Source organism: Falco cherrug, chromosome 13, assembly GCF_023634085.1.
Source record: "Falco cherrug isolate bFalChe1 chromosome 13, bFalChe1.pri, whole genome shotgun sequence".
Lineage (NCBI taxonomy): Eukaryota > Metazoa > Chordata > Aves > Falconiformes > Falconidae > Falco > Falco cherrug.
In genome coordinates, this window is record NC_073709.1 from 22,207,190 (window position 1) to 22,234,977 (window position 27,788).

The window sequence follows — 27,788 nt, forward strand, 5'->3', positions numbered from 1 at the left end:
ATTTTTAAAAATTATTTCAAATTATTAAAAATTAAAATTTTAAAATAAAAATAAAATTTAAGTAAGAATAAATAAGATAATAAAAATTAATAAAATATAAAAATGTTTTAATTAATTAAAATAAATTTAAATTCAAAGGGCTTTTAAATTCTAACAGTGAAAATCAATTCTAACAGGAAAAGAAGTATTTGCAAAATACGTCACCCAAAATCCCTCAAACACAGCACTTCACTGCTTTGCAGAACTCTTCAGGCTAAGCATAAGGCTTTTAGTAAATGTACCGATATCCACACCCAAGATTAATTTAAGATGTTTTTGTTCTACCCATTCCTAGGAAAGAAGGAATGCACTTGCACTACTCTTGACTCTAAGTATGTATTTGACAGTCTTACATGCAAGCTAAGGAGAGCGCCTACAGACACAATCATAACAAGACTGGTAATTACTCTGAAAGCTCTGAAGAGTTTTATTTGTCATAGTGGGAGGGATTTTCAAATAGTTTTGCCTTGGACTAGTTAATGGGTACTTGAATGAAGATTAACGAGCAGATGTATGAAATCTGCAGATAACATCAAGCTGCAAGAAGCTGCCAGCACACTGTGGGGATCTCGGCAAACAGGAGAGGGGTCAGTCAAAGAATCAGCACATCAATTTCAACAAATTCAGTGAAATAAAGTTAAAAAAAAAAAGAAATTAAGTGAATATGAAGTGGGAAGCCCAACTGGCAAAGAATACTGAGGACAAGAAGTGGGTAACAATAGGCGTCAACAACAAAAAGCAAACTCCTGTCTCTCTTAATGACAGGAGTAGGAGAAGTAACTACTCCGTGCTCTTCATCCTCGGTGAGGCCTCCACTGGAGGCCACAAACTGAGAAAACCTGCTGCTGAAGAAGAGCATGAGAGGGATGATGGGCTATAGCACATCACCTCCTGCAGGTGAAGCTGAAAAGAAGATCCTGCCTATTACCTAGAACCTGCAATCAGGAACCTGTTAAACAGGTAACTTGAGAGACCCACCTGAAAAATAGTAAGAATATATTCTTACCATTACAGTCTACTTTAGAAATACACATACTATGTCAAACTCAGTAAATTAACTTCAAGGAAATAAGACTGATTTGAAAATGCAAGTGAAATGAGGGAAAAAATGATTGGAATCTTCACAACAGTGGCATTAAGCCATAAATCTTAACTCACAGTGCATAATTCTGCTAATCCAAATGGCTACCATTAAAACACATTTATACTCAAATCCTGTATTCACATTTTATAATGATTTTAAGATTCCACAGGCACCTAGAAGCACAACATCAGCAGGTTATGTAGATAATTACTCCTGGTAAAAACGAAAATGCAAACTGTCTCAGCATATTCATAAATAAATTCATTAAAATTATGCAATTTCATAATATTTTGACTGTAAAGTTCACTTGCTTTTATGTACCAAACTGATACATACTTGTCTGCATTCTTTGCCACTTTGGATATTAATTTAGATGTCGAGGCTACTCTCAGCAGCTTATTACGACTGTCATCAGAACTCTCCCAAGCACTGTGAGGTTTTTCCGCAGTCAAGGATTTCTTTATGCTAAAAGAAACAAAAATGTATTTTAAAATTACAAGATAATAACAATAACTGGAACTGGTACGCAACGAACAGATCAAGCAGCAGGAGACAAAAGCAGAGCTAGGTCTTCCTTCAAGCTGAAGCATGAAACAGGAAAAAAAGATTAGTCAAAAAGTTCTAACTGGATGAATGAAAACAATTGAGCAAGACAGTTGCAAAATGTCTTATCCATTCCTTTCCATTTCCAAATGCTCTTACATAAAGACTTGAACAAAGTAACTCTATACTTCATTATTATATTGCTAATGAATCACAAATGTGGAGAAAAGTGAGTCTACAGTATACTAGCCTTAAAGAATAAACAATTTTTTAAAAAAATCACTACAGAAGGTAGGAAAGAAAAGTAGAAATTTTTTTTCCCTTCTTGATTAACTGTTCACCAGATTTAACACACTGATTTCTGAGGCAGAACAGTTCTGTAAGATTAGTTTCATACGGCTGTTTTGCACACAGCACATTCTAAACCACATTAGTGGCTTTAATCTTCTTAAAACAAACATCCGCAAACTTTTTGCATGAATAAGGCAAGCTACGTTTGGCCCAATACTACGGAGGACTGAATCCATGAATACCAGTATAATTTTTCAGCAATCTTATTGTAGCCAATGTACATTAATGGGGACCTGCATGTTTTGCAGTCACTGGTTCATTAATTTCATGTACATTTTAATCATGGAAAACATGTTCAAAAGTGATCTAGCCCAAATTATTCTTCAAGCTGGTCTGCACGTGTCCTGCTAACAGTATCGTACTTCATCCCGTCAGAAATGCTTTTTGCAGGATTAAGTCCTGAGCTGCAACCTTAGAAACGGCAAGCAAGCTCCTTCCACAGCACCTCAAGAAGCTGAAAGATCCTGCGACAAACAAGTTAATCAAATCAAGTTAAACCATTAGGAGACTACAAAAGGCACCTTTTTTTTTTTTTTTCTCGCCACACTGCAAAAGATTAGTAAGCAAGACTTCAGACAAACATCTTTACAGTGAGATACCAGGCAGGAGAACAGGCCACAAGTTCAGCTTCAGACAACTGAGAGTTTGTGCAAGACATGGAGACAGAGCCTTTATGGAGTGTTATGACATGCATCAGTCAAGTGAAAGTTTAAATATTTATTAGAGCTGTGAATTCGAGCAATGCAAGACAACATAATCTTGTGAACTACAGTAAATGTCAGAAGAATAAATTTCATTTGAGAGTTTGTTTCAGTCTCCTAGAAAATTTCACACCATCCTAAACAAGGTGACAATGAAGAAAAAGAAAAAAAAAAAGAAATCACACGAAGTGATCTGCATAGTTTTGAAACTCAGAAGTAATCACCCAAATCTTAAAATCCATTTCCTTGACCTTAAAAAGCTATCTAAAAAAGGAAAAAAAAACCCCAACAAAAAACCACCACAACAAAACCAAACTACCAGTTTTTTCTGTGCCTAATTCCAACTAAAATGAGTGGGAACACAGAGGCAATCCTAAATAAAAGTCTACATTCACTCAGGTCAAGCAGTTCTATGATTTGGGTGTAAACTCAGAACTTCACTCATGTAAAGAATCAGAATAAAAGTGAACAACCCTGCAACTTAGCAGGACTTGAAAAGAGAAGGGCCACAAAAAAAAATAAATTTCTAACTGCAGTCACTGTATAGAATAATTTAAGAAGAAAAACTCCCAAAGGAAGACTTGCAATGACATTTAAAAATTGCTATTACGAGTTGTAGAACACAGCCATGTGCAAAACACACAGCACAATTCAGCTATGCCAAAGCCTGTGAAGTGTATTTTGAGAAGGATCAATTCAGAGTCACCATTAAATATTTTAGAATGATGACTGATTAAAGATAATCTACCGTATAAGAATTTCAGTCACAGAGAACAAAAACACCTCTGTAATCTTAAAAATTTACTCAAAGAAAAAAAATTGCATTTTTACATATGGTCTGTTGCAATGCACAGTGAATGCATCTTCTCTAGCACAAAAAGTATCAAACATTTATTAACTTGATCATGAGATCAGAACTATTTCACATGACTTGTTGTCAAATATGAACTTGGTATCATTACAATAATTTTCTAGTTCTGTACTGTGGTACTGTGAAAACCTTTTAGCTGGAGCAGAACTCTTGCTTTCTTGAGTTTGCCTGTGTGTTTGGAGAGTCTGTGAGGAGGGCTGGGGAGAAGGTGATGCTTGAGTTTGTGGACTTTGATCATTAGAATGAGATTCCTCTTTTTTTTCTTTCTGTCCTGGAGGTTTTTCCTTCTTTTTTTCTGTACCGCTGTAAAATAAAGTATAACATGGGGGGAGGGAAAAATAAAAATGAGAACAAGCAAATAAAAAGGTGGGAGAAAATGTCCTCTGTAAAAGATGGGAGAAGCATGTAGCAACTTACTGTATATAATCACCAAAAGAACACTTTGATTATTTACTCACTCTCTTCAGGTTAGCATTTGCTGAAATAGGATTTGTTCACGAGCTCCAAAAATCAAAAAGGGGAGGGAGGCATGGAAGATTATTTACTTATTATTACTATACTGTTGCACTAAGTTTACTCTGATTTTAAAATAGATACAACTTAGATTTGAGTGTGTTCTTCATTTGCAGGTGTTTCAACAACATTCGAAGCTGTCACAAGTTGATGCATGAAAACTCCGCCATCCCTCAGAAAAAACCCCATCCTCTGGTTCAGCTCACCGCCGACCCTACCGTGCTGCCAGCCGTGCTTCGGGGCAAGCGAAGGGCAGGAGTGTGACTTGCACCATTCTCTGATCAGCTTAAGCCTATAAAGAAGGAACTATACTTCTGGCACTGTCTTTCTGGACATGCATGGTACCGCTTATCTTTGCCCTGTCACTGAACGAGTGAAATGCTGTTGCTGGCCCCTGGGCTCTCCCTGGCTGCACCAGAATTCAAAGAAAATTATCCCCAACAACTCATCGCTATATTGATCTGTAGTTGACTAACATCAGACTGTCTTGCCACTTCTTTAATGTCTTCAGTAAATGACAGCTAAGAAAACATCTTAACTTCATATTGCTGTATTTACTAGGTTAACATTTGAAACAGCTTTAAATACGTCATTAACAACCATAAATTCATTAAAATCCAAAGCAAAGATCCATTAAGTAAACAGAAAGATTAATTAAAAGGCTTTTCTATAAAACAGCGTGCTTTGCAATATACCGAGTCACACTAACAATAACAGGACCTGAAAGAGAAGAGTATTCTGTAGTACACAGCCTATTTTTTTTTAAGATTAAAAAATAATAATATTCCATGGTAAATTTCTCAGTGAACAAAGTAAGATGGAAACACCAGCTAAAAAGGGAAAAGAGACTTTTTCTCTTAGGTTCAAAGCAACCTGCAAAGTAAAGAAGAATCAGCATCTTTCTGAAGGGAAGAATCCAGATTTCTATTCCCCCACATCAATTCCCCCCCTGCTCTGAGCCCATCTTGACTATTTGTGTTTTCATTCACCTTTCCCCCAAAAGCAAATTTAAAACAGTGAGACAACATAAAAAAAAAAAAAAGAGTAAAAATGGGCCCTTGATTTTAATACAACATTCATAAGACCCTTTTTTGTTTCATTTGCTATTTCAATTAAAATATATCATCTACCACCAAGACAAGGCCCTCAATGCTTATAATGAGTTCAACTTTTCTAAATGCTTGCAAAGAAGCACTGAAGAACAGGTCAAAATGTGAAAAATAATATAAAACCCAAAATACATTTTATAAGGATCACTCAGGATTATTTCTGTAAACCATATTAACTAGTTAAAAAACTCATATAATCCATCAAAGTTAATTTTCTTTTCAGAAACACAGATGAAACAAAACAGAAAGAGCTTTCACATTTCTTGAGGGTATATATGTGATCACAGAGAACAAAGCATGAAGAACTGTGGGGTTTTGGTTAATAATTTATAGCCAGAAGTCCTTAATTAACTAGAAGCATAAAAATTATTATTTTTTAATCAGAAGACTTAGCTTGCATTGCTGGATGCAAAAGCACACTACATGATCTTAATCTCTTCACAGTCTGCGGCAAGAATTGCATTATAGTGAAATAAATTATTGGAATCTTATCACTAAAGAAAACAAGAGTCACTAGTCCTTCTCCGACAGGTCCAACCACAGACCCCTGCACTCACTCTCCCATAAACACAGGATTTCTCATAATGAAGCCCATCTACTAGGACAGAGGAGTGTTGCTTTTGTTTTTTGGAGGGGTGGGCCTGTGTGTGTGTGTGTTTTCTTTTTTTAAAAGAAACTACCTTTTAGAAAGACAGGCTTCCAGTTTTCCCTTTCCCTGTACTTGGGGATTTCAAAATAAAGCCTAATAATAGTAAAAAAGATAAAGGAAGCAGGAGGAGAGAGAACACACAAATGATTCCCATAACTCCAGCCTGCAAATCTACAAAGAATGGTCCTACTCGGTCAGAGCAATGGCTCACCTGGCACCATGCCCTGTCTCTGAGAGGAGCATAAAAGGGGTCGTTGCCTGCAGCCCCTTTCACCACATTTTTTGTAATACCCTGTTACAAAGACACACCAGCAATCCTGCAATTCACCCCTGCGTTCCTCCAGCAGGCTCAGATGAATGACACCTGCTGATAGCAGCATATCACCTAACTTACCAATTAGGTCTCTTATTTTCTGTGTTCTTGCCCAAACTCATTTAGCTCATCGGATCCATCTCCTAGACACCACAGGTTCAGGGTGGCAACCTCTCCAATGTCTTCACCGAGCTTGTCAGCTGTTGACTACACATTTCACACCTCTGCCATTAGGTTCACTCCTTAACTTCTCTGCTGGGGCACAAGAACCACTGGACCGCTCTGCTTTCCCTCTGGGTTGCAGTGCAAGGTATACCTGGGCTTCCAATACAGTGCTTTTATCTACAACTAAGTTGCAAGTGGGCTTCTTTTTTTGACTGCACTTAAATTGGAAGGTGAATTATGTACATATGTGGCAGTCTGGGTATTGAGTATCTTTTGTGCTGAATTTACTTGGTTTGCTCACTACTGCTAAAATCTTCAACCTAATTGTATTATAACCGGCTATTACAGAGTGGCTCTCCTACTAACGCTTCTTCAACCAGGTCTTGTGCAACAACCGACACAAATCAAAACCAGCACCTTTTCTTGTGGGTTTCTAAAGACTAGTTGTTCCGGGAAGCAGTCATTTAATGCATCCAAAAATTCTTTCCAAATCCCAACTCAATGAGGCATTTCTTCAGTCTAAATGTGAGTAGTTGAGAGCTATTAGTATCTATCCTAATTGTGCAGATTCTCTAACTTCACTTTGCACGTTTCACCCTTTGAATCACAGCAGCTGGCAGCTATTGTGGAGGGTGGTCATTTCTGAAACATGAAGACTATTCCTACCAGCTGTTTTCAGAAGAACCTTTAGTCCCAAGGGAAATGATCAAACAGGTCTCTGTGACAGTCATCTGCAGTACAAAATACAAACCTGTTTCCAGCTCTGGTGATATACAAGCTATGCAGCATGTTTTTTTTTCTCAAGTGTTTTGACACCTCTATCACAAGTCAGTTCCAGACTATAGCACTAAAATTTTCCCAACATGTACATGATTTCATCTCTGTCAACTGGACATCTTCTACCAGCTGTTCATGGTACGTTCCTGGGCTGTGATTTTAGTGACAGTGGATATTTTAGCACACCTTTGTTGAAACGAGATGTGCTGCTGCTGTGCAGCTACGGAGCCATCAGACCATCTCCATGATCTCAGTGTTCAGGTTGGTAGAACAAGGATTAAACAGTCCAAGAAATAAAACTGTTTGTCTATAGAAGAAATTCTCAGAGATGGCAGGTCTACAGAGGCCAGAGCCCTAGAAATGTACAATATTAAGACAGACACCAAACTTCAACAATAATGCTCTGGACACAAGTGGGCCTTCTGTTATATGTGACTAGATGTATAGCTACATACATTTAGAACACAAAAAGCTACAGGCAGGCTATGGGGTCTCTTTGGTAAGTAAAGCATAATTCTACATCAAGAGATGACAGTGTCCACCTGCTGCACTAGTTCAACCTCCAACCTAAAGAAAAGCCTGGACAAGCTGGGGTGAAGTATCCCATGACCAGCTGGTACTTCCTTTTGGCCTTCCTCCTCTTCACGGTAACAAGAGTGTTAGGAACAGTCACGTTTACCCTAACTTTGTTAATGAAATGGGACTACTATTGACATTCACTTGTTTCTACCAGGAAAACTATTTGGTGTTTAACAATTTTGTTGTTATTAAAAGCACACATCCAGAAAGCCTGAGGTTAGACCTCTTCTTTCACCTTTCTTAGCTGGTAATTTTACGAAAAGGCGAGTCTATTTTCTTCCAAATACCAAACTAATTTCATAGAAGAATGCATAGACAGGAAAGTGAAAGGAACTGCTGGTAAAACAGCTGAGGAGAGGACTCAGGTCTTCCTAAACCAAGCCTTGAAGAAGGGAATCAAGTACCTTCAGCTGCACCGGAAGCACCAAAACCTCCACTGGACAGTTATATGGGGGCCCAGGGAGAGCTGCCCTCCCTCATATTAAGGTTTTCCTTTTTTCTCCTTTTGGCCTGTCCAGGTCTTCTTTTAAAGACCTTAACTCAGATGAAGGAGCTGCTGGCCACTCCACGCTGCAATTCTGCTGCAGTCAGGTGCAGAGCACCCAGTGAATCAAGAAGGTGATTCAGCGCAAATGCAAACTGGACATGACGGGGAGCGGGCTGGCTCTCACCAGAGCGCCAAGAGCCACAGGAGCAAGATTAATGGTAAAGCGCTAACTAAGAAATACCTTCCTGCAGGAATGTCTTTTGTACTGGTGCCTGTCACACTAGCAGACAGAGACATACTGTGATCTCTTTGGATTTATTGCTGAAAAGTAAACATAAGAATTCAATAAAAAGAAAGATATGCAGTGCCACACAATGGAGAAGAGCAAAGAGCAGGGCATTACCCTTGCTCTCCAAATTCCAAAGGGCATGAAAGCTTTTCCTGGTTTATTCTCATACAGTTTATATTTGCACATAGCATTTTTATTCCCTGAAGTATATAATTTCCCTGTATTGTTAGATAGCAGTGTATTTACACCCATGGTGGAAGATAAACCAACCACTGGATTTACTACAGCACTCTACAAAAGCCAAGAATTTGTTCACGTAATTCACCACAGTTAAAACATTAAAGTATTCTCTGCCCTGCGGCTGTTTCTGGCAGCCTGTTCTTTTCAACAAATAGGAAAAGTTGCAAAAAGCTGAAAAAAAATGCAAAACCTACTAACTGAAGAACCCATGCAATGACTAACAGACCCGCAGAAGAAAGTTATACACAAACTTTGTTTGCTGTATGCAGCTGAAACCATCACATGGAGGGGAAAAAAGTTATTGTTTGGTACTTAGCTTAACTTAAAAAAATAAGCAGTGTTATTTCTACGCATTTGAGATCTGATACAGGTATTCTTCATGAAGATTAAGTAGCCATAATTTGTGTGAAGATTTTCTAGGCAAAACCATAAATTTATCTTGCACAATCCCCTGTTGTCTCACAGCTATTTTGCTATTGTCTACGCTTTACACTCCAGGAAATGAAGTCAGTTTTGTCCTTTAATTTCCTTGAAAAAAAAAGAGGATGAAAAAAAAAAAAAAAGATGCAGATGAATACCAGAAGGAAGAATTTTCCATTTCTATTGGAAATATATCTACCTGTTCTGTCCCTTAGTGAGAATGCATTTTGGACACTATACACTATAGAAATACCCTCCACTCATGAATTCTTTTAAGAACCTGCTGTAAGCAGCCTAACAACACCGTACATCTCAAAAGTTTATTTGTGCCTTACTGGACTTCAGGAAGCTCTGCTGAGAGTCATGCAGAGGCAAAAAAAATAAAATAAAATAAAAAAAAAAAATCAAACTTTTGCTCTTTGTTTTTGTTGTTTTTTTTTTTTAAATCAAATTTAATTACAAGTCTGTACCTTTTTGCAGCAGATGAAAGAGTTTCTTTTCTGGCAACAGAAACAGATGAACTGTGGCTTGTTTTCCTGCTTCCTGTACTCCCGTTAGTTATACAGGACATTGAGATAGCTTCTCGAAGGGTTGGCTGACCTAGGGGGGGAAAAAAAACAACCATTGAAGAATGCAAGGTTTTACAGCTGTATCCAAAGATCCGTCTGAAAAACCAAAAGCTCTCAGATGTGGACCTGGTATCACACGGCAGGAGCCCCAGCATTCAGGACAACCATCTAGCCTATATCCAGAGACACACAGTCATGAAAGCTTTAACCTAGGCAGCTGGAGACAGGAGACCTGGAACACTAAGACAGGCAAAAATATGCCTTGAGAGGCACCAGCTTCTCCACTGCCACGCTGCCAGCAAATACTTCAATTCAGCGACATGCCACATTGCTTTCCAGTTGCGGTCAAAAGGAAGAATTATAGATTACAGCAAGCCTTGGGAAGCTGGTTGGCTCCAATAGCTGTGGAACAGCAGATCTAACTATTTCAACTCTGTTGTTCAAAACCATCACAGCTCAGATAACACCACACGAGGTTTGTTCCTTTCCATTTGTTTGGGTTTTTTTCCTAAAGTTAAAGAACTTGCACACAGAAGTCCTCCTCATACTGAAAAAATTACTAAGTTATTTAAAGGTTGTGATTCTAAGGGTTCAAAAATGAAGTTTTTCAGCTGCCCCTTCCATCTTAAAAAGGTATTGACCTTTGAGCATATGCACTATGGTATAGTTATTAAGTTTCTGGTAAAGTTCACTCCATAGAACATCTGCCACATCCAGTGAACATTACAGACTCCCTCCAGGGATGAATCAAGACTGTCTATGTGAAGAAGGCTGTTGTCTGTCAGATGCCCACTTCACTCATTGCAGAAGTTTGAAACTATGCAGTGAATGTGGGAGGGGATTGCAAGGAAGACAGGGAGGGAAGGCTGTTCTATTTAAAGAGCTGAATGCTAGCCCGGCAATTGGCTCCCAGACCTGCCTCTGCCACAGACCATCAGTGAAATACAAGGCATTTAACTCGAACCTGACATTTCACCCTTTCCTACTAATTGTGTCCCTCTCCTTTTTTGTGTGCCTCTCTTATCCTGAGTAAGACCTCAGAGAAAGTTTTCCCCCCTCCTCTTCCCAAGTGCTAAACTTGTGCTTTTCCCCTCTGAATCATTACATGCCCTGAAAAAAATCCCTGGGCTAATCTAACATTAAGCATTCAAAAATCAGCGGTCACTTCTGACCCCATCTCCACGCCACATCCCCATTCCACAAGCAGCAAGTTGCTACTGCATCTCATGGGGTCACCGTGTCCGGTCACTCTGACTTCACAGACAAGCACAAAGGACACAACTGACGGGAAAATAACAGGTCTGTGTTCGTTGCAGGCTTGGAATAGTGCGAGATAGATAAGGCATGAGGCCACACACTGAAGAAAAGCGAGGAGTAAAAAAGCAGCCAGGGGGAATCTACTGCTCGGCACACAAGGGGGCTAACTCACACAGATGCACCATTTGAACAATACCAGCATTTGGTCCATTTGTCACATTGCAGCTCTATCAGGCAGGCTGAGAGGCAAATCAATTCTTATTTTAAACCAGCAGTTTACATATGAGAGACACCCATCAAGGGAATATTAGATTTCAGAAGTATTTGGATGGAGGCAGAAGGGGGCTGACCTGTGCTAACCATGTACTGCTTCAAACGCACTGAGCACCATGTCACCACATCTGAAATTCAGATCAGGAAAGCCAAAAGGAGCACACAGAATATCCCAGGCAGAAATGAGAACAAAGGAAATCTGAAGAAAGTGAAGACACACTTGAATACAGAAACGCTGCAAGTATCATTGTTCTTCCTAAATTCTGCATAAATCACCTTAGCGTGATTCCTTCCAACTGGTACTTCTTAAACACAGTTTCATTTGCAATCTACATATTTGGAATATAGATTTTATTTTAAAAAGTTAATATTCTGTACAAAACCTCTAAAGCTCAGAAGATTTTCACCCCTCTGCATAACTTAGATGCAAGAACAAAAGTGCATGAGCTTAAAAAGCACTTTTAGCATCAGAAGCCTATAAATTAGCTTATTTTATTTCCAGTGACAAAGTAAATCATCTTCTTTGAGGAAATGTGTAATATCAAGGATATGATTCACTCTTGAACTGTATATGACCTTAACATCTCCGTCTGCTCATTGCAATAGATCAATGCTTCTCCAACCATCACTATCATGGCCTTCAAGAAACGTGAATCAGGAGACGTAACAGCGGTCATTCGCAGTATGGTGGGGAAAGCGTTCAGTGGAAACAGTAAAGAACAACAGGGCTACAGGCAGGGTAGAGGAACCTAATGAAATGGCGAACAAATTGTCTCACTTTTCTCAAGCAAGGAGCACGCTGCTATTTTGTTCGCTGATGACATCTAGAATAAATCCCCCTGCTAGGTGTGAAAAGCCTTAGCTCCTGCTTACGTCCAAGTACAAACCCGATTACAAACAAATGTACATCATTGTACACTCATGATGGGAATATGCGCTGCTCCACACAGAGATGAATGCAATAATAATATTTTTTTTTAAAAGGATCCATATGGCAGTTTGGGGGTTATTTGCTTTTCAGTAAAGTGGATATTGATGGTAGATCTGCAGAGTACCTCCTAATTTCAACAAGTGGCATGCAAAATTAAGTTTGATATTAAGATTTTTAATCAAAGTAAACCAATTTTTGGAAAATGACTAATGGTTACACATAACCCAGATCTCTTGATTCATTAATTTCTTGAAAAAGTGACTGAAACATTTGGACAGAGACCAAAACATTAATATCTAGGAAAAACTGCACTGACAGACTTGTTTCAAGCATCAAAAATATATCAGGCTTTCCTACACTCCAGAACAAAATCTTCGTCAGTCACAGTTGACTGTGCCACACAATGTGCAACAAAATGTAAAAAACAAAACAATGGAAAAAAACCCCCGAAACAAAACCCAAACCTCCCAAATCCCAAATGCAACACTCTTAAGCCTCCTTATAGACTCTCTGTGTATTCCATTTTAACTAGATATTCAAAACTGACCTTTAGAATACCTATTTTCAAAGAGAAAAATACCGAAAACTTCCACTAATCGCCGGCAATTATATGTAAAGAAAATGCATTTAAATGTTGAGCTATGAGAAGGGCAGGCAGGTTTAAGCCCTGTGCACATGGCAGGCAGCCGCGCAGCGAAGCCTGGCTGCCCACGGGGTCAGAGACACACAGCCACGGTCTTCCCAGCCAGGTCAGAACCCCAGGACACCAACCCACCAGTCCACACCATGCAGCTCTCCATGACTTTTAACCAGGGCATCTCTGCAGGCAAAAGATGTCAAAAATTAACAATGCTATAACCTTCTTCCTTCACTGCAGAGACAGTCCTTCATAGCAGTCAGGCAACTACGCTTCAGAGACCCGGGACATAAAGAAGTAGCACAGGAGAACACAAATTCCAGATCAATTAACTAAAACAATTGAGTTCTCCCAGCGCTTGGATTGCACAGCTCTGCCAATATCATGTCATACGTCACCTGCTAGCATAAACAGTCTGAAATTTTTCAGACTGAATAGCACTCAGCTTTATCTGTTAGCTTGGAACAAAAAGCCAGACATAAACTGAACACAAAATGAAAGCCAGTGTATGGTGACCAGGATTAAAGCCAAATTGTCAGAGATCAAAGCGGTAAAAAATGTGGTTTATGGATAATGGATTCATCTCCGTTCCGATAATTTTCATAGAATAGTATCGAGTTCAAAAGCAGCATTTCATTAACATCTGTCAAGTATACAAGTGTGTGAATGAAAGATAAGTAGGATTAGAAAAAACAGACCACAATAAACTAAGAATCTATTTCCAACTCTTTATCAGCCTCGATTAGCTAAATGGGAAAGAGCTGAAGCCAAGCTCTAAGAGAGACAGTGGTAAGTTCTGAAAATGTGTGTCCTCTGATAACATAGCTTTTCCTTCCAAACATACATATAAGGTATTAGTGCTGAGGATCACTTAGTAAGTCACTTCTTTTTTCCACAAACCCAAAAGTTTCAGATTTTATGTTAAAACATAGTTTATCATGTTATTGATTGTGTTAACTGGAACAACAAGTTGCTTAATATCCTGACAGGTAAACTGCCTTTCTTCCAGAGAAAAACCCAGCCCTTCTTTCTCTTCTTCAAGTAATTTTGATTTGAAGTGTCTGCAGCTACAGTAAAATAACTTCTCTAGACTTCAAGTGGACTTAAAACAAAAAAGCTCAACAAAGTACATGTTACAAAAAAGGGATTTACAGTGTGTTTTTTTAAACTTTGGGGTTTGGTTGTTGGGGTTTTTTTGGTTTTGTTTGTGGGTGTGTTGTGGGTTGTTTGTTTTTTTCAACAGTAAGTCATACAATATCCAAGTCCTTCAACAACTTTAGATTACTTCATTTTCAGCAAAACTTGACAAAGATTTCTAGATTTCAAACATATTACATGGTGAGGTGTTTTGTGCAAATAAAACTGATGGGTTGAAGGACAGAAACCCAATTTAGTACTGTTACTAAAGCAGCATACAGTGTGTCTTCAGCCACGCTATTAGTTATCAGAGAACTCACACAGGTGAGCGACAGAAAACCTGACTGAAATAGTTCTAAGTTCAGCAGAACGTAAGATTTTATCTGCATTTCCTTCCTAAAATAGACATCAAAAAAGAACTAGAAATTATGACAAATTCTAAACTTACTTCAATATGTTACAATAAATTGAACCAAAGCAACTACCTGTAGTCATCACTCTGCTTCCAAAGTTTAAAAGGACACCAAGTCCCTCAGCTGATGGAAGATGCTGGCAAAGAATAGGTTGGGAGCACTAACACTCTTTTCAAATAGAGTACTGTATTCTGAAGGGTAGGGAAATATTTTCTTCGGCATTTTATTTTATTCCACTATTTTATTTACATAGTAAAAGTCAAATTCTCATTGAGACTTAAGTAGAAAAAAAATGTTCTCTTCTATCACGTGAACAAATGTTACAGATCAAGGTGAGATACTAGTTCTCAAATAATGACCAATATAAATCAGGAAAAAATAACTCGGTTCACTACCTATGGGTTATACTTCATCTTGTTTAATAATCCCATTTTAAGAAAAAAACAAGTTTTGAAAAACTTTATTATTCGTACAGTAATTATGTCTAGTTAAAAAAAAATGCTGTTTATACTTTTTACTGAAGCCAGATTTCACAGATCTCAGCTGACAACTGGCTATTAAACATACGTTATTTTTCATTTCCTATTAAAAGGAGAAGAACTGTGTGAATAAAGGCATGTAAATATGCAACAGTTTGAGAATGTATAGCTAATGCATTAATATCTTGAGATGCCAGTGAATCTCTCCCAAGAGGCAGGTAAACTAACTGCAATGTGAAGAATAATTACTTATCTATTTCAGAGATTTCCTACAAAAATTTTATAGCTAGTGACTTAACCTGTGAACACATGCATTTCTAACTATACCTGATCCTCCCAGGGACATACAACCAGTTTCTCAGGTGTTATGCTCTTATGAGTCTAGGGGAGCCATCCCCCTGCTCTGATGCTCAGCTCTTTGGGCAGGCATTTTAAAACCTACTGCCCAGGGAAACTGGAGACTTCTTTGCCATGGGACACCTAATTGCTTATTCAAACCACACAGCCCTTTTCCTCTTCCCTCCCTACTACCTTATTATTTTGTTACAATTCCCCAGAGGCACCATCTACTACTTCAATCAATTGCCAAATGAGCTACCTCCAAGCAGAGGAAGTAAAATTTCAACTATGGTAATCTGAAACAATTTGATATACTCTGGCGAACAGTGATGGAAGAGCTACTCAAGTGTTATGAACAGCAAGCAGTTTTTATCTGAAAAAGTCAGTGGCACCATTTAACTCTTCCAACATTGCAATTCTTATTTTGAGAAGCATCACTGAAAACAGCGGAGTACTGCTCAGCAGAATTTGCCCACGCTGTTCTAAAGAAAGGCACAAAAACGCACAAAACGTATCCAAAATTTTAACAAACATATGGAAAAATACTGACACTTATCACCACAACTGAAAAATACTCCTCTACAACGCTCTGAATACCTTCTCCAATGAACAAGATTATTAGGTTACAGAAGTTAAAAAACCAAAACAAAACAAAACAATGGAATCTTTTTCTTCACTTCTCGTTCCTTAAACTTGGTTTAGCTCGTTAGCAACCCTTAGTTTATTAGTGCCCTCTACAACCTACATCCAAATTCTTTGGATTAGGGAAAAATATTTGAAGAACATCAAGAATAGTAAGTGTAACAGAAGAGAAATAAAGTATTAAAGACAGAGGAGAAGACAAAAAAATGGGGAAGAAATGCAGAAAAAAATAATTTTAATGCAGAAAGAACAGATGGCATTAAAACTGATATCTGGAAAATCCATTAAGACCTCAAGAGTATCATTATTTGTTATGTGAGCATACAGCCTGCAGACTTCAATCGGACCATTCCCGTGAGCATAATGACACACATACAAGCTTGCCAGGTTAGTTTTAATATTGTGGATAAAAGCCTATATCCTACCTCTACCATAAGCATTTTCCTATCTACACCTATATTTTCTGTTCCTGTTTAACATCTACTGATTAGACAACATAAACATGTACCCAGTTATTCAAACAATTCTGCACATTAAAATGTGCTAAGAGTAAAATCACCAAGGCAAGTCTATCTTTTGCTTTCATTAATGAAGCTTGCTGAACACCTGAATTCAATTTTTGTTAATGTAAAACAAAATGGCTTAATGTTATTAAAATGAAAACATTGTTGAGATAAGGTAAAAACTACATCAGCACTTCGCTTAAATTAGTGCAATGAGACAGAATTTGATGCAAGAGACTACTTAGGATTTTTCCTGTAGAAGGGAGACACTTATTTCACATGAAAGGAGGGATCAGGAAAGGAAGGAAAACTCTCCCTATTCCTATTCTAAAAATCCACTGCACAAAGGGGGAAAAAAACCCCAGCCAAACAATAATCTACATTCCCAGTACACAGCTGCTTTTGCAGGTCCCCAGTATCACTGTTTTAAATAAAAATAAAGCGTGGTAGACCTTCTCTGCAAACTGCCATCCGCTGTTTCAGTTTCATTTTGTGAGTTGAATTTACATATGAGTTATTTGATACTAATCCTTGTTGGAAGTGATGGGAAATGTTCCTTCAAAGTTTTAACCTGTGACAACCCTCCTCGTCACTTCCGAGTCCAGAAAGAGGACATGAACTCCTTTCTCTACAGACGTACTTTCTGGTAGATGACCACTTTTTCAAGCAAGAGCTCATACCTCAGTGATACGATTAGTCTGAGGTATTTTATTGGTGCCATTGTGTGCCACAAACTCATCTCCACACCCAGAGCCTGAGGGATGGATTCTCCTGTTACACACATTTTGACACCCTGGAAGATTTTAATAGGTTTACCAGGCACCAGCTGTGAGCCAATCTATCTTGCTGGCAGCCACAAGTACCAGACCGCTTTATGTTTTCCTTTTCTTCAGCGTCCAGGTAATCTTTGTTTTTGCAATTTTTTGTGAAAGTTAACAGCATCAATCATGCATCAACAGCAGAGACATGTGGCAACAAGAACACTGAGCTGCCAAAAGCAAAGAACTTCCCACCAAAGAAATCCTTCTTACCAACCATCTATTCAAAAAGAAAAGAAAGAGAGGAAGAAAGGAAGAAAAAACCCCAACCCACAAATGCACCCACAAACTAAGGTCCCCCCAGCCCCGTAGCTGCTGGGGACCTGTTCTATAGTCAAGCCCTTTCACATTTCTAATCCCCAACACTATCTTTGGACCCAGTAATTTCTCCTTTGTTATTAAGGATGTAGTTATTCGTAGCTGTGTGTCACAATGGAGAAGTACTATTGTAGCTTTATTATTTTGAAAAGATTTTCTCTATTTACAATGACTTTGCATTGAGAAATACTGAAAAGGAAACAAGCCACATGCGAAGACTTCCAGTCTGCTTTTCACCGTGCAATGACAGGTGCTAATTCTGTTGCAATCCCTACTAAAGGTACTTCCTTCATACAGTATCTCCATTTCATGCTTTACTAGGAGGCACTAAAGTGGCTAAAAAAAAATCTCACCCTGTAGATTGTCTCATACAGTTCACAAATCACCTATCCCTGTACGAAGAGCAGCTTGCTTCTGAGACAGGGCTGGACAGACAAAATCATAGGTAGTAACCTCCTGATCAATAGCCCACAGCGTAGAAATAAAAATCTACCCATGCCCATATGAATTTTTTCACTGAAGACTGGATTAAATTCAAAATAAGCATGCAACGAAAACATAGGGAAAAAGAAAAACAAAGACTACAAGGATAATGCAAAACAAATTATCTATTATCTTCAGCTATGGTTGATCCAATCTGTCAATCTCAAATAAATGAATAAGAAAAATAAGAACATAATTAGCTCACCAGGTATACAATTCAGACAAAATATCACAAAGGATGAAGAGATCTCTTTTTCCACTAAGCTGGACCATCAACTTTAGAATGGGAAAAATCAGTGAAAAAGTGATCGGGATTGTACCTTCAGGCACGATTCACAGCCTGCACACAACACTTACTTATAGCCTATAGGAAACTTCTATTCAAAGACACTGCTGAGGTGGCAACAAGAAAAAAAACGGAGAGGTTTCCTAAAAACACATTTCAGCAGCAAGTAGGAAAGACTCCTTCAAACTAGGTTAGATATCTTCTGTTACTCAGACTAAAAATCTTTCATTTGATGGGAAGATTCAAAATGGTTTTTCTCCAGTACCATCATTCTTGTAAGTTCGGTTTATTTTATAAGTATTTATCTCACTGTGTTGCCATCCTTCAAATTAAACACATCTCTCTCAATGTATTCAGAAATACATACACATCTATTCTCTTTACTCACCATTTATGTCAGCATGTATTTTAAGGGCTGTTGCGGAGACAAACACTTCTGTGAATCAAAGACCATTTATTTTTTTTTTAAAAAAGAAAACCTACCTTTAATATTTACCATGAAACTGCAATTGTGTAATGCAGAAATCCAGATTCTTGACAGGATCATGAACACCATAATGAGTTTTAGAGGAATACAATTACCTTTGCAGCAACCATAACTTGACTAGTAAAAGCCTGTTTCATACCCATAAAATAATTAAAAAAAACTTAACGACTTCTTTGAATGTTATTTTTGTATGACAATCCAGATCTTCTGCTAATCCCACTTGTTCACAAAACCAGTACGCATTTCTCTCTCCTAAAACATTTCAGGAGTTCTTTATCTATTGAACTCAACATACAGAAATCAAAAGTAGGACCTAAGGTATTGCAAAAAGGTATGTATGAACTTGTTTTGAAGTATTTATTAAAATACTGATATTTAGGATTAAATTAAAGTCAATCTCAAGCTCATTCTTCACATCTAATTTTAAACTTTTGTACAAAATTCCAGTGACTTTATGTGAACATTTTATTTTATGACATCTTTATACCGTCTATATGCAGCTGGTTTAATGATAAACAGTGAAGTTAATGTGTGGCATGGTGATATTAGGTAACCGAACACAAAGGGGACACATCCACCACAAATTAAATACTCTGCCAATTAGTCTTAACTCATTTAAGTTCAATGTATTAGCTCATATGTGTACATCTCCGCCTCTGCCCCCGTAACTTTATTCAGTTACATGATGTTGTCAATTAATTGGTATAGATGTAATAGCTGAAGCTATTTAGACATTCTACCACTACACTCCAAAAGAATTAATTTTTCACCGAACAAATTCACCTAGAGGACTCAGGATGGCCCCAAGACCCCCAGAGTCACAGTAACAAGACAATCACAAGGCATTTTGCAGAACGCAGCAAGTTTGCCCTGTCTGCGCACGGTTTGCTGAGTACTAGACAGCTCCGAGCCAAAGGCCTTCAGCCACGCTTGTGCGTATCCCAGCTCCTTTGCATTTCAATGGGAAGATATGGTTCTATGTTGCACACGTTTTGCCCACAGTTCTCCACGTGGACATTTTCTTTTTTTCATAATGGGACAGCAGATAGCAGAGTGATTTAGTTGAAATATTTGCTAGAGCTATATTTATAGAGTTAGAGCAAGAGGTCTCAAGCTGGGTGAGACCAGAGATGCATAACAGGTAGAAAAAAGCTGTATTTCTACGCAGGGATGACAAAAGCCTACCATTTAGCAAGCAAGAGAGAATAGCAAGATTCAGAGCCCAAGCCAATTAAGCGTCATCACTTCTTTCCATCTGGCAGAGAGACTGCAAAAACACTTAATTAAGAAATTTGATCTCTCTGCCACATCTGAAATAATTCAAACTTCCAGCATTTTCAGCCTGTATAATGCAGCCGTACAAACAAAGATAGGCTATGATGTGTCAGGTTAGTGTTAAACTGGCACTGGTGTAATGGGGGCACTCCGAGGCTGTAATACAGGGACTGATCCTAAAGAACTCTATACTGCACAGTGTGATGGGGATACATGCATTTATGGCAAACTAGAATATGACCTAACCTTTTATTTATTCAGGGGCTTAACATATACCACAAACATTCACAGCTGTAGTTCTCTCCGAACACACCACGTTAAGCTGGAGCAAATTCAAAGAACTCTATTCAAAGAGTTATCCAGAATAGAAAGGGAAATGTTTGTGGAGGGGAAGTATGTAAAAATTTGTGTAAACAGCATTGAGTTTCTTTACGACAATCATGTATTTCAAAGTTGCAATATAAAAGTTACTAGTCACTAACCAAAACAGATACTGCTGAGTGGCTACTTGGCCACTTCTTACAAGAAACCTACTGATTTTGAGTTATCTCTGTAGATGAACAGTAACTATATTCAGAAAGCTTCCTTATTAGATGGCAATGTATTTTGTTGGGGTTTTGTTCCTTTTTGGGTTTTTTTTTTTGGGGGGGGGGGGGGGGGGGGCGGTGTTTTGTTTTGTTTTGGGTTTTTTTTTTTGTTTTGGTTTTTTTTTTTTAAACTTTAGGACATGGTGAAACATAGCCTGTAATACGCCCCTTCAGCTGAGCAATTTCTAGGTGAAGTCAAAGCCAACACTCACAACTGCTAACAAACAAAGCCCACTGCTTTACCTTGAGGGTGGTGAGGCACTGGCACAGGCTGCCCAGAGAAGCTGTGGATGCCCCATCCCTGGAGGCATTCAGGGCCAGGTTGGATGGGGCTTTGAGCAACCTGGTCTGGTGGAAGGTGTCCCTGCCCATGGCAGGGGGGTTGGAACTGGAAGATCTTTAAGGTCCTTTCCAACCCGAACCAGTCTATGATATGCCCCAGAACCCCCAGTGGCAGGTTAAAGACCACAGCTGTAAAACATTTCACCACTTAAAATTAAAACAGGAACCTTTTCACAAGAAGGTAAGTTTTCAGGGGTGTCACATACATTTAAATGTTAGCAAACAGCAAAATTAATAAGCATGTTTCAGATATCTATTAGCTACATACTATAAAGCCACTCAAAAAACTAACCTCTCCACCTCAACCTGCCTTTCCAAATGAGACAGAAAAGGAAAAAAAGAAGTTATCAATGGAGAACATTCCCAATTATAACCTTCTAACTCTAGAAAGAATTTACCCAATACAGGCTTACCTTTATTTGGTGCTGATTTTCTCACAGCAGCTACATGGTCTTCAGAGATAGCGAGACGCCTTAGCACATCAGCCAGCGCTGCTTTTAGCACGGTGATTTCATCTTCTTGTTGCTGCACTCTCAGCTCCAGGGCTGAAAGGCGGTCCTGGACATCAGATGTGCTCGCAGCTGAGATGCTGTCATCTGTACAGCAGGAAAGCAGAGCAGAAAGAGGCATTCAACTGTTTTGTTCTAAACTAAAAGCCACAGAAAGAAGTATGTACAGCACGAGCATGTCCGACCCATCATTTTGAAATACTGAAGACATTCAAACAAGCATGTTCAGGCAAATAAGGAATGGATATTAAGTTAGACACATCAAATTAATGCTTCAAGACAGAAATGTTACTGATCATTAGCTAAGACAGAAGGCTTAAGGAGCGTGGCCCTATTACCATCATAAGAGGCAATGTGTTTTCTGTTAAAATAGCATAGAAAGAAAAACATGCTTACCAGTAGAAGGAAGACTGAAACAGCTTATTTAAATAGCCAACTGAATTATCTAAAAAGCTATAAAACTGCGGTAAAATTTTGCAATATATTCTTTTGGAACTGTTGAAGAATTTTAACTATGATCCTTAATAATAAAGCAAGTTGTAAAGTTAAAAAAAAAAAAAGCCACTGTTGAACATGCAAGTATTGCCACTTGATGCAATTAGGTCATGGCTAACAATCTCAATTTAAATGGTCTAGATCAGAGTTCTTAACTTCAATTCCTTCTCTAACTTTCTTCACATCACCACCCTGTATGTGCCAAAAAAGCATATGGCATTGTAACATTTGGCCTGAAGTGAACAGAAAATAAATATGCTACAAAAAGGTTCCAAAAGTCTGTCTGGCCACACAGAGATAGTTTAGCATTAAAGGCGTAACGCAGCCAAATCTATTCTTCAGCGGTAAGAAGGAAATTACAGCTTCTGCGTACTCTTTGCCTTTGACAGTTCTTTGCATTATTTCTGCCAAGCCAAAATAACACGTAACAGATTTTTGTACTTGGCTGTTCCAATAATTCACAGGCCAACTGCATTAAAAAAAAAAAAAAGCCAACAACACAAAAAGTAGTAGAAGAAGAAAAGATCATAAAATAATTTGTTGCTTTATCACAAGGTACCAAATTTCTATTTCTTATCCATTTTGGTTTAGCCTTAGTGAAAAGTCAGGAAGTAACTTCTAATACCGGTTTACAAAATTTACTTGTATTACACAAACAGACAGTATAAGTCCATATTCTATGAAATACATATAAACAGTGAATTTACATGTAAGGGTAAAATAGCTGGTATTACTACCGCGATTGTATACAATCTAAACTTTAGTTCACTAATCTCATGAAGACATACCAAGGGGAAAAAAAAAAAGTTAATATAAGCCACAATCCTTAATCTTTGAAATACTTGCATAAGGGCACTTCTAAAATAAATGTAAGCAAAAGAAACACTAAGACAAGCCCCTCCAATGAATAATTATTACACAAGAAAGAGATTAAAGAGTTTAACGCCAACTTCCATTCAGTTAAAATGCGATACTTGCTACGGAAAGACCAAGAATTGAACCAACCAAAATAAAGAATCACAATAATACCTTCACAACACAAAATTCCTACAAGGAATTACAAAACAAACTATTATTAGTAGTGAAATGTACTCATAACTATTATTAAACTGAAAGCAATGATTAAGATTACATTGATAAAACAACTCCTACAAGACGACAGCTTTGCATATTGGTTTAACTCACCATTTGGTTAAACCAAAGCAGAAGTGTATCCCTTCATGGTTAATACTGCATTAATTCAGGCTAATAAATAAAAAGAACTGCAGGGGAATTAATAAGGCATGTAATCAGACTGAGATCTGGAGACAACAGATCAGAACAACTCTGAAGAAAACACTGTAGTATCACCAGTCATAACTGTACCTCCTATATACAGAAATATTATTTTAACAGCTCTACAGGCCAGCATATCCAATGCTCTCTCAAAGGTACAAATCCAGACCAGCGACAGCTACCCCAAGTCGATAAGGACTGTTAAGATTCTTTTATTAGCATCCTCATTTTCAAAACATAAACCTCTATCTGTTTTCAGGAGCTAGTAGAAGTTCCTACAAGCACACATACCTATGCAGCATATAAAAAGGAACTAAGGTAAATTTACATTAATTCATGAAGAAAAGCTTTTACTTTAGAAAAGTAAATGGGACTTAAAAGAAGTACCATGTAATTAATACTTTTGCTATCCTTACAATATTAGCCTTTAAATATATGCAGTGGACCAGTCAAAATGAACACTGCAGAAAATAATTACAAGTTTCAAAACATTATAATCTTTATAACTTATCTTACACCGGGTAGCAGTCCGAACAGAAGAGAAAATTCTTTAAAGAAGAAAAAAAGAAAGAAGAAAAAAATGAAAGCTTAACTTTTTTCCTTTATTGCCTGCCAAAGTCTTTAATTAATGAACTATTAAAAGGTCTTATAATGGATAAATTATGGATTAATTCCCATGCTGGATAAATATACAGCAGATCACTACAAAACATTTGTAAAAGGAATAAGTAACTACGTCAAATCATCATTTTAGAAGCCAGACTTTATTGTGTTCCCTGTGTGAAGTCCAAATAATAGTAATTACCAAACCAGGAAAGCCCAGGAAAGCCTCCGCTCTTGGTCTGTCTCTCTGATCAGCACAGATGCAAGTGCTCACCCCGATGGGGCATATTTTTTTCTCCACCAGTTACTAACATTAACTAGACTGTTTCTGCTGGACCTCAGCACCCCAAAAACCCTCACACAGCAGATGGCTTCTGCAGCTCCCGAAGCCACAGTCAGTAATTAGGAACTCCAAAGGAGAACGGGAGAGCAAATCTTTCTGCCCTGGAAGGGTGAGTTGCAATGCTTTGACCTCCCCCATGTATCAAATGAGATTGTAGAGGAGCTGGCCAACGTTCACCTCTGTGACCTGTGCTACAGAGGCTTAAACCCTAGACAGGGTATGGAGAGCCAGAAGGACCCTCAACTTCAGCCCAGCACCTTGTCAGAGGTCATAGCTGTATAGATGGGGTGTGAGTAGGACACCAAGAAGGTTAAGCCATTTCGCTGATTCAAAAATAGGCAAAGCGATGGGTTATGTGTGTACAATGAGCAAAAAGACATTTCAAACCACCAGTGGCTGCTCTGCAGAGAGGGCACACGAGGCACAGCAACTGAAAGAAGCCAGTAGCAAGAAGATCACTAGGAAATCAAGAATATTTTGGTTGATCAACGAACACAGTAGCACACTGGGAAGATATTTTATTGTTCTTTATCACTCTACAAAAGCAGCATCTGTTTCAAGTGATGACAATCATCTATTACCCTGGCAACTGTTAGAGGATTAAAATGAATGATTCCCAACCCAAATACCTCACCCATGACAGCAAATATTCAACTGAAGTCCAACATGCCCTTCTTGGCAATGTCTTGAAAAGTCAGTCAGCTAGGGATTAGCTTAGAAGAAGATGCTGTGAAAGTAAACACAACTGCGATCATTTTGACAAATCTGCACATTACAAAACTGTACTTTTTTTTTTATAGAAGTTTTCAAAATCTCTTCCAGATTTCTTCTTCTGTTAAAAATACATTATTATAATCTAAAGAACTATTGCAAAAGATGTTTGAACTAAAATCTCTCTTCAAGGGCATGCCCTTCTCCCTTCAGGGGGGGAAAAAGCTCTTAAACAAGTACAAAGTCAGTCACCTGTGAAGAGAAGTTAATCTCCTCCCCTCCCCCTCCTCTTTTCCCACTTCCAAACATCTTGCCATCGTGCTGTCTCAGCTATCTATCCAGACCTTCCATGAGCCACTCTTAATTTACAAAACCAGAGGAAGATTTATATATTTAGAGAGGGAAACTTGTTAAGGGAATATAGCAAGAAATCTGCAAGTGCAGTTGACCATTCATTCACCGAATTAATTTTAAAAAGACCTTCTTAGTTATCTGGTTATTTTAATTCCAACCAAGTATCATAGTTTCTGATGTGTTGGTCACATTTCCCAAGCTGTCCATGACCTATGCCTTCAAAAGAGCCACTGGGAACAAGATTCACTGCAAAAAAAGCATCATCTGCTGCACTTGCTGGTAGCGGATCACAGATGTGGATCTAAGGTCCTTCAATCTTAAAAAGTGGTTTAAGATACGAGTATTGACACTCAAATGACAGCAAAAACATGCCAGGCCTAAACATACAGTACTGTAACTTCCAAAAAGATGTCTTATTATTTTATCCTAGTCCACTACTTTGATTTTTAATTTTAGCCGTTAAAACATCAGTTCTTCCTGCTTTTACAGTAAGCACAGATGTGTATGGGATGCTTGTATTCAGTACTCATGAGACATCTGGATGATCCTAAAAATGAGGGTTCATTTTTTACTGCCAGTGAACAGCACTGAACAGACTCATTAAGCCGCGTGGGACCCCTCACAGTCATGTGTCAAACCACTCCCAGCAGAACACACAAAGCATCAGCTCAAACTACCCCTTAGCCTTTGGCCAGGAACTTCAAAAACGGGTATCCAGCACACAGTGATGGTACTTAACAAACCTCCCAACCCATGGATCACTCCTCGCCTCACATGTCACCAATCAGGCACGTGAGCATAAAAGCATTTGAAAAGCATCATCCTTTATCGCTCACTGCCTGTGAGAAATTTGAACTGACTACATTTGACAAAAATATATCTTACTACTGAACTGCCTACGCTGGGGCCCCTCAACAATTCCAGACCAACCATTATCACTCCTCTGAGTCAATTCCTCCCAGCCTCGACTAAACATAAGGGCTTCATTTTACACATAAGCAACATTTCAGAAAAACAAATTCTACAAACTCCAGCACACGGAAATTTAAACCACAGGGTGGAAAATCCTACATTTTATCCAATAAAGCCACACAAACCACAGATATTTTTAAAACCCTGTGTGCCATGGCACCCACACGGTTTTCTGTGTTTCCCCCAGAGTGGTATGAGTCTTTTATTACAGAAAAGTAACAGAAATTACTTGGACTGGTATAAAGATCTGCCCGACAATTTCAGGGAATAATTGGCCCAAAAAACCCCTCTCTCACTAGGGCTACAAACTGTCCATATGCTCAGGACGGTATGTATTTGCACAACTTGTAATTTTTATTCTGAAGAACAGTGAATAATTTGACTCTGGATGAGGCTTGCATTTCCCAAGAGATAACTGACAAATTTGGTTTTCCTACCATGTTAAGTGAAACATAATTCTCTGCAGTTTTCTGCAGCTCACTTGTTGTATGACTAGCTTATAAAGGGTGCAAAGATCAGGAATTCTGTTGCATATCTCCAATACATAATCTCAAAAAAATACCACCAACCCAAACCCAACCAAACAAAAAAAGCAGAATCTGACTCCACACTTTTTCCCACAGTATCTCCTTCACTTCCTCCAGATGCCAACACACAGACAAATTATCTTGGTTTTGTAGAGGACACAGGTCACGGCAAGAAAAAGAGAACGGGAATTAAAACACACAACACAAATGTGGAAGATTAAAAAATCTTCCCCCTCCCCCCGCCCCCCCCAATGATACAATGATACTGTATTAGTATTAAGTTCTAACGTGTCCCTAGAAGCTAGACCTGGTGCCACGGAAGTGCTGTGGGAAGTTCTCCTCAAATTCTCCCTTCCTGCAAATGCAAGACATTCTCAATTACCCCACATATATCTGACCTCCTTTGCTACTTCTTTGTTCTCTTTCCCTAATCTCCCCAATTTTTCCATTCAGAATTTAAAACAATGCTCTGCTTGATACCACACTTATTGCCAGCGACAAAGCTTAAGTTCTTTCTTTACTTTCTTGTAAAACAATAATGCAGATGTTTTGAGATGGGTACAGGTAACTCATTGACTGCAGACAGTGGTTGCGCCAACTCATGGCTCTCATACACTGCATGTTAGCACTTCCAACCCTAGCTAAACCTTACATTTCTCTCTTCCACGGCCATTTCTTTAGGTTTTCAGTAAAGCTGCATGTGGTCAAACACTACTCATCTTCTCAGGGTTGATGCTGCACAAGGGCCATCATGTTGACAAAACTGCCTTCCTTGTACAGCTCATGAGATTATTTAACATTGTATAGTTCAATCTTATTTTAGTCCCCTACAAGCTAGTTAATAAAAAATAAAAAAAAAGGACATATTACTCTCCACTAGCCTTTCACAAGCCATCTAACAAGTCCACAGCAAGCAGTAAATCTATTTGCACAGATCCTACTGCAGAATCAGACCATAAATTAAGAGCTCGATGTCTAGGGGATAGTGCCTTAAACATCAGAAGTGAGCTTCCCAACGCTCATCTGCATTTTTGATCATAAACCATGTAAAAAGATTGCTTATTACTCACTTTAAAATACATCAGTGCAATCC

At 38.4% G+C, this 27,788-nt stretch overlaps 1 protein-coding gene across 7 annotated transcripts in view; it reads right to left on the minus strand.

The window, feature by feature from the left end:
• EML4 (EMAP like 4) overlaps window positions 1-27,788 on the minus strand; it is a 162,928-nt gene that overhangs the window by 52,200 nt on the left and 82,940 nt on the right. For 5 of the 7 annotated variants that reach the window (XM_055725568.1, XM_055725567.1, XM_014278171.3 and 2 more), the window contains 4 exons: window positions 21,320-21,502; window positions 9,601-9,730; window positions 3,719-3,892; window positions 1,460-1,588 (listed from right to left, as the gene is read on the minus strand). In XM_055725568.1, the coding sequence (XP_055581543.1) occupies window positions 1,460-1,588; window positions 3,719-3,892; window positions 9,601-9,730; window positions 21,320-21,502 (616 nt within the window). The remainder of the gene's footprint in view (window positions 1-1,459; window positions 1,589-3,718; window positions 3,893-9,600; window positions 9,731-21,319; window positions 21,503-27,788) is intronic. The other 2 variants (XM_055725570.1, XM_055725569.1) reach the window with 1 other exon arrangement.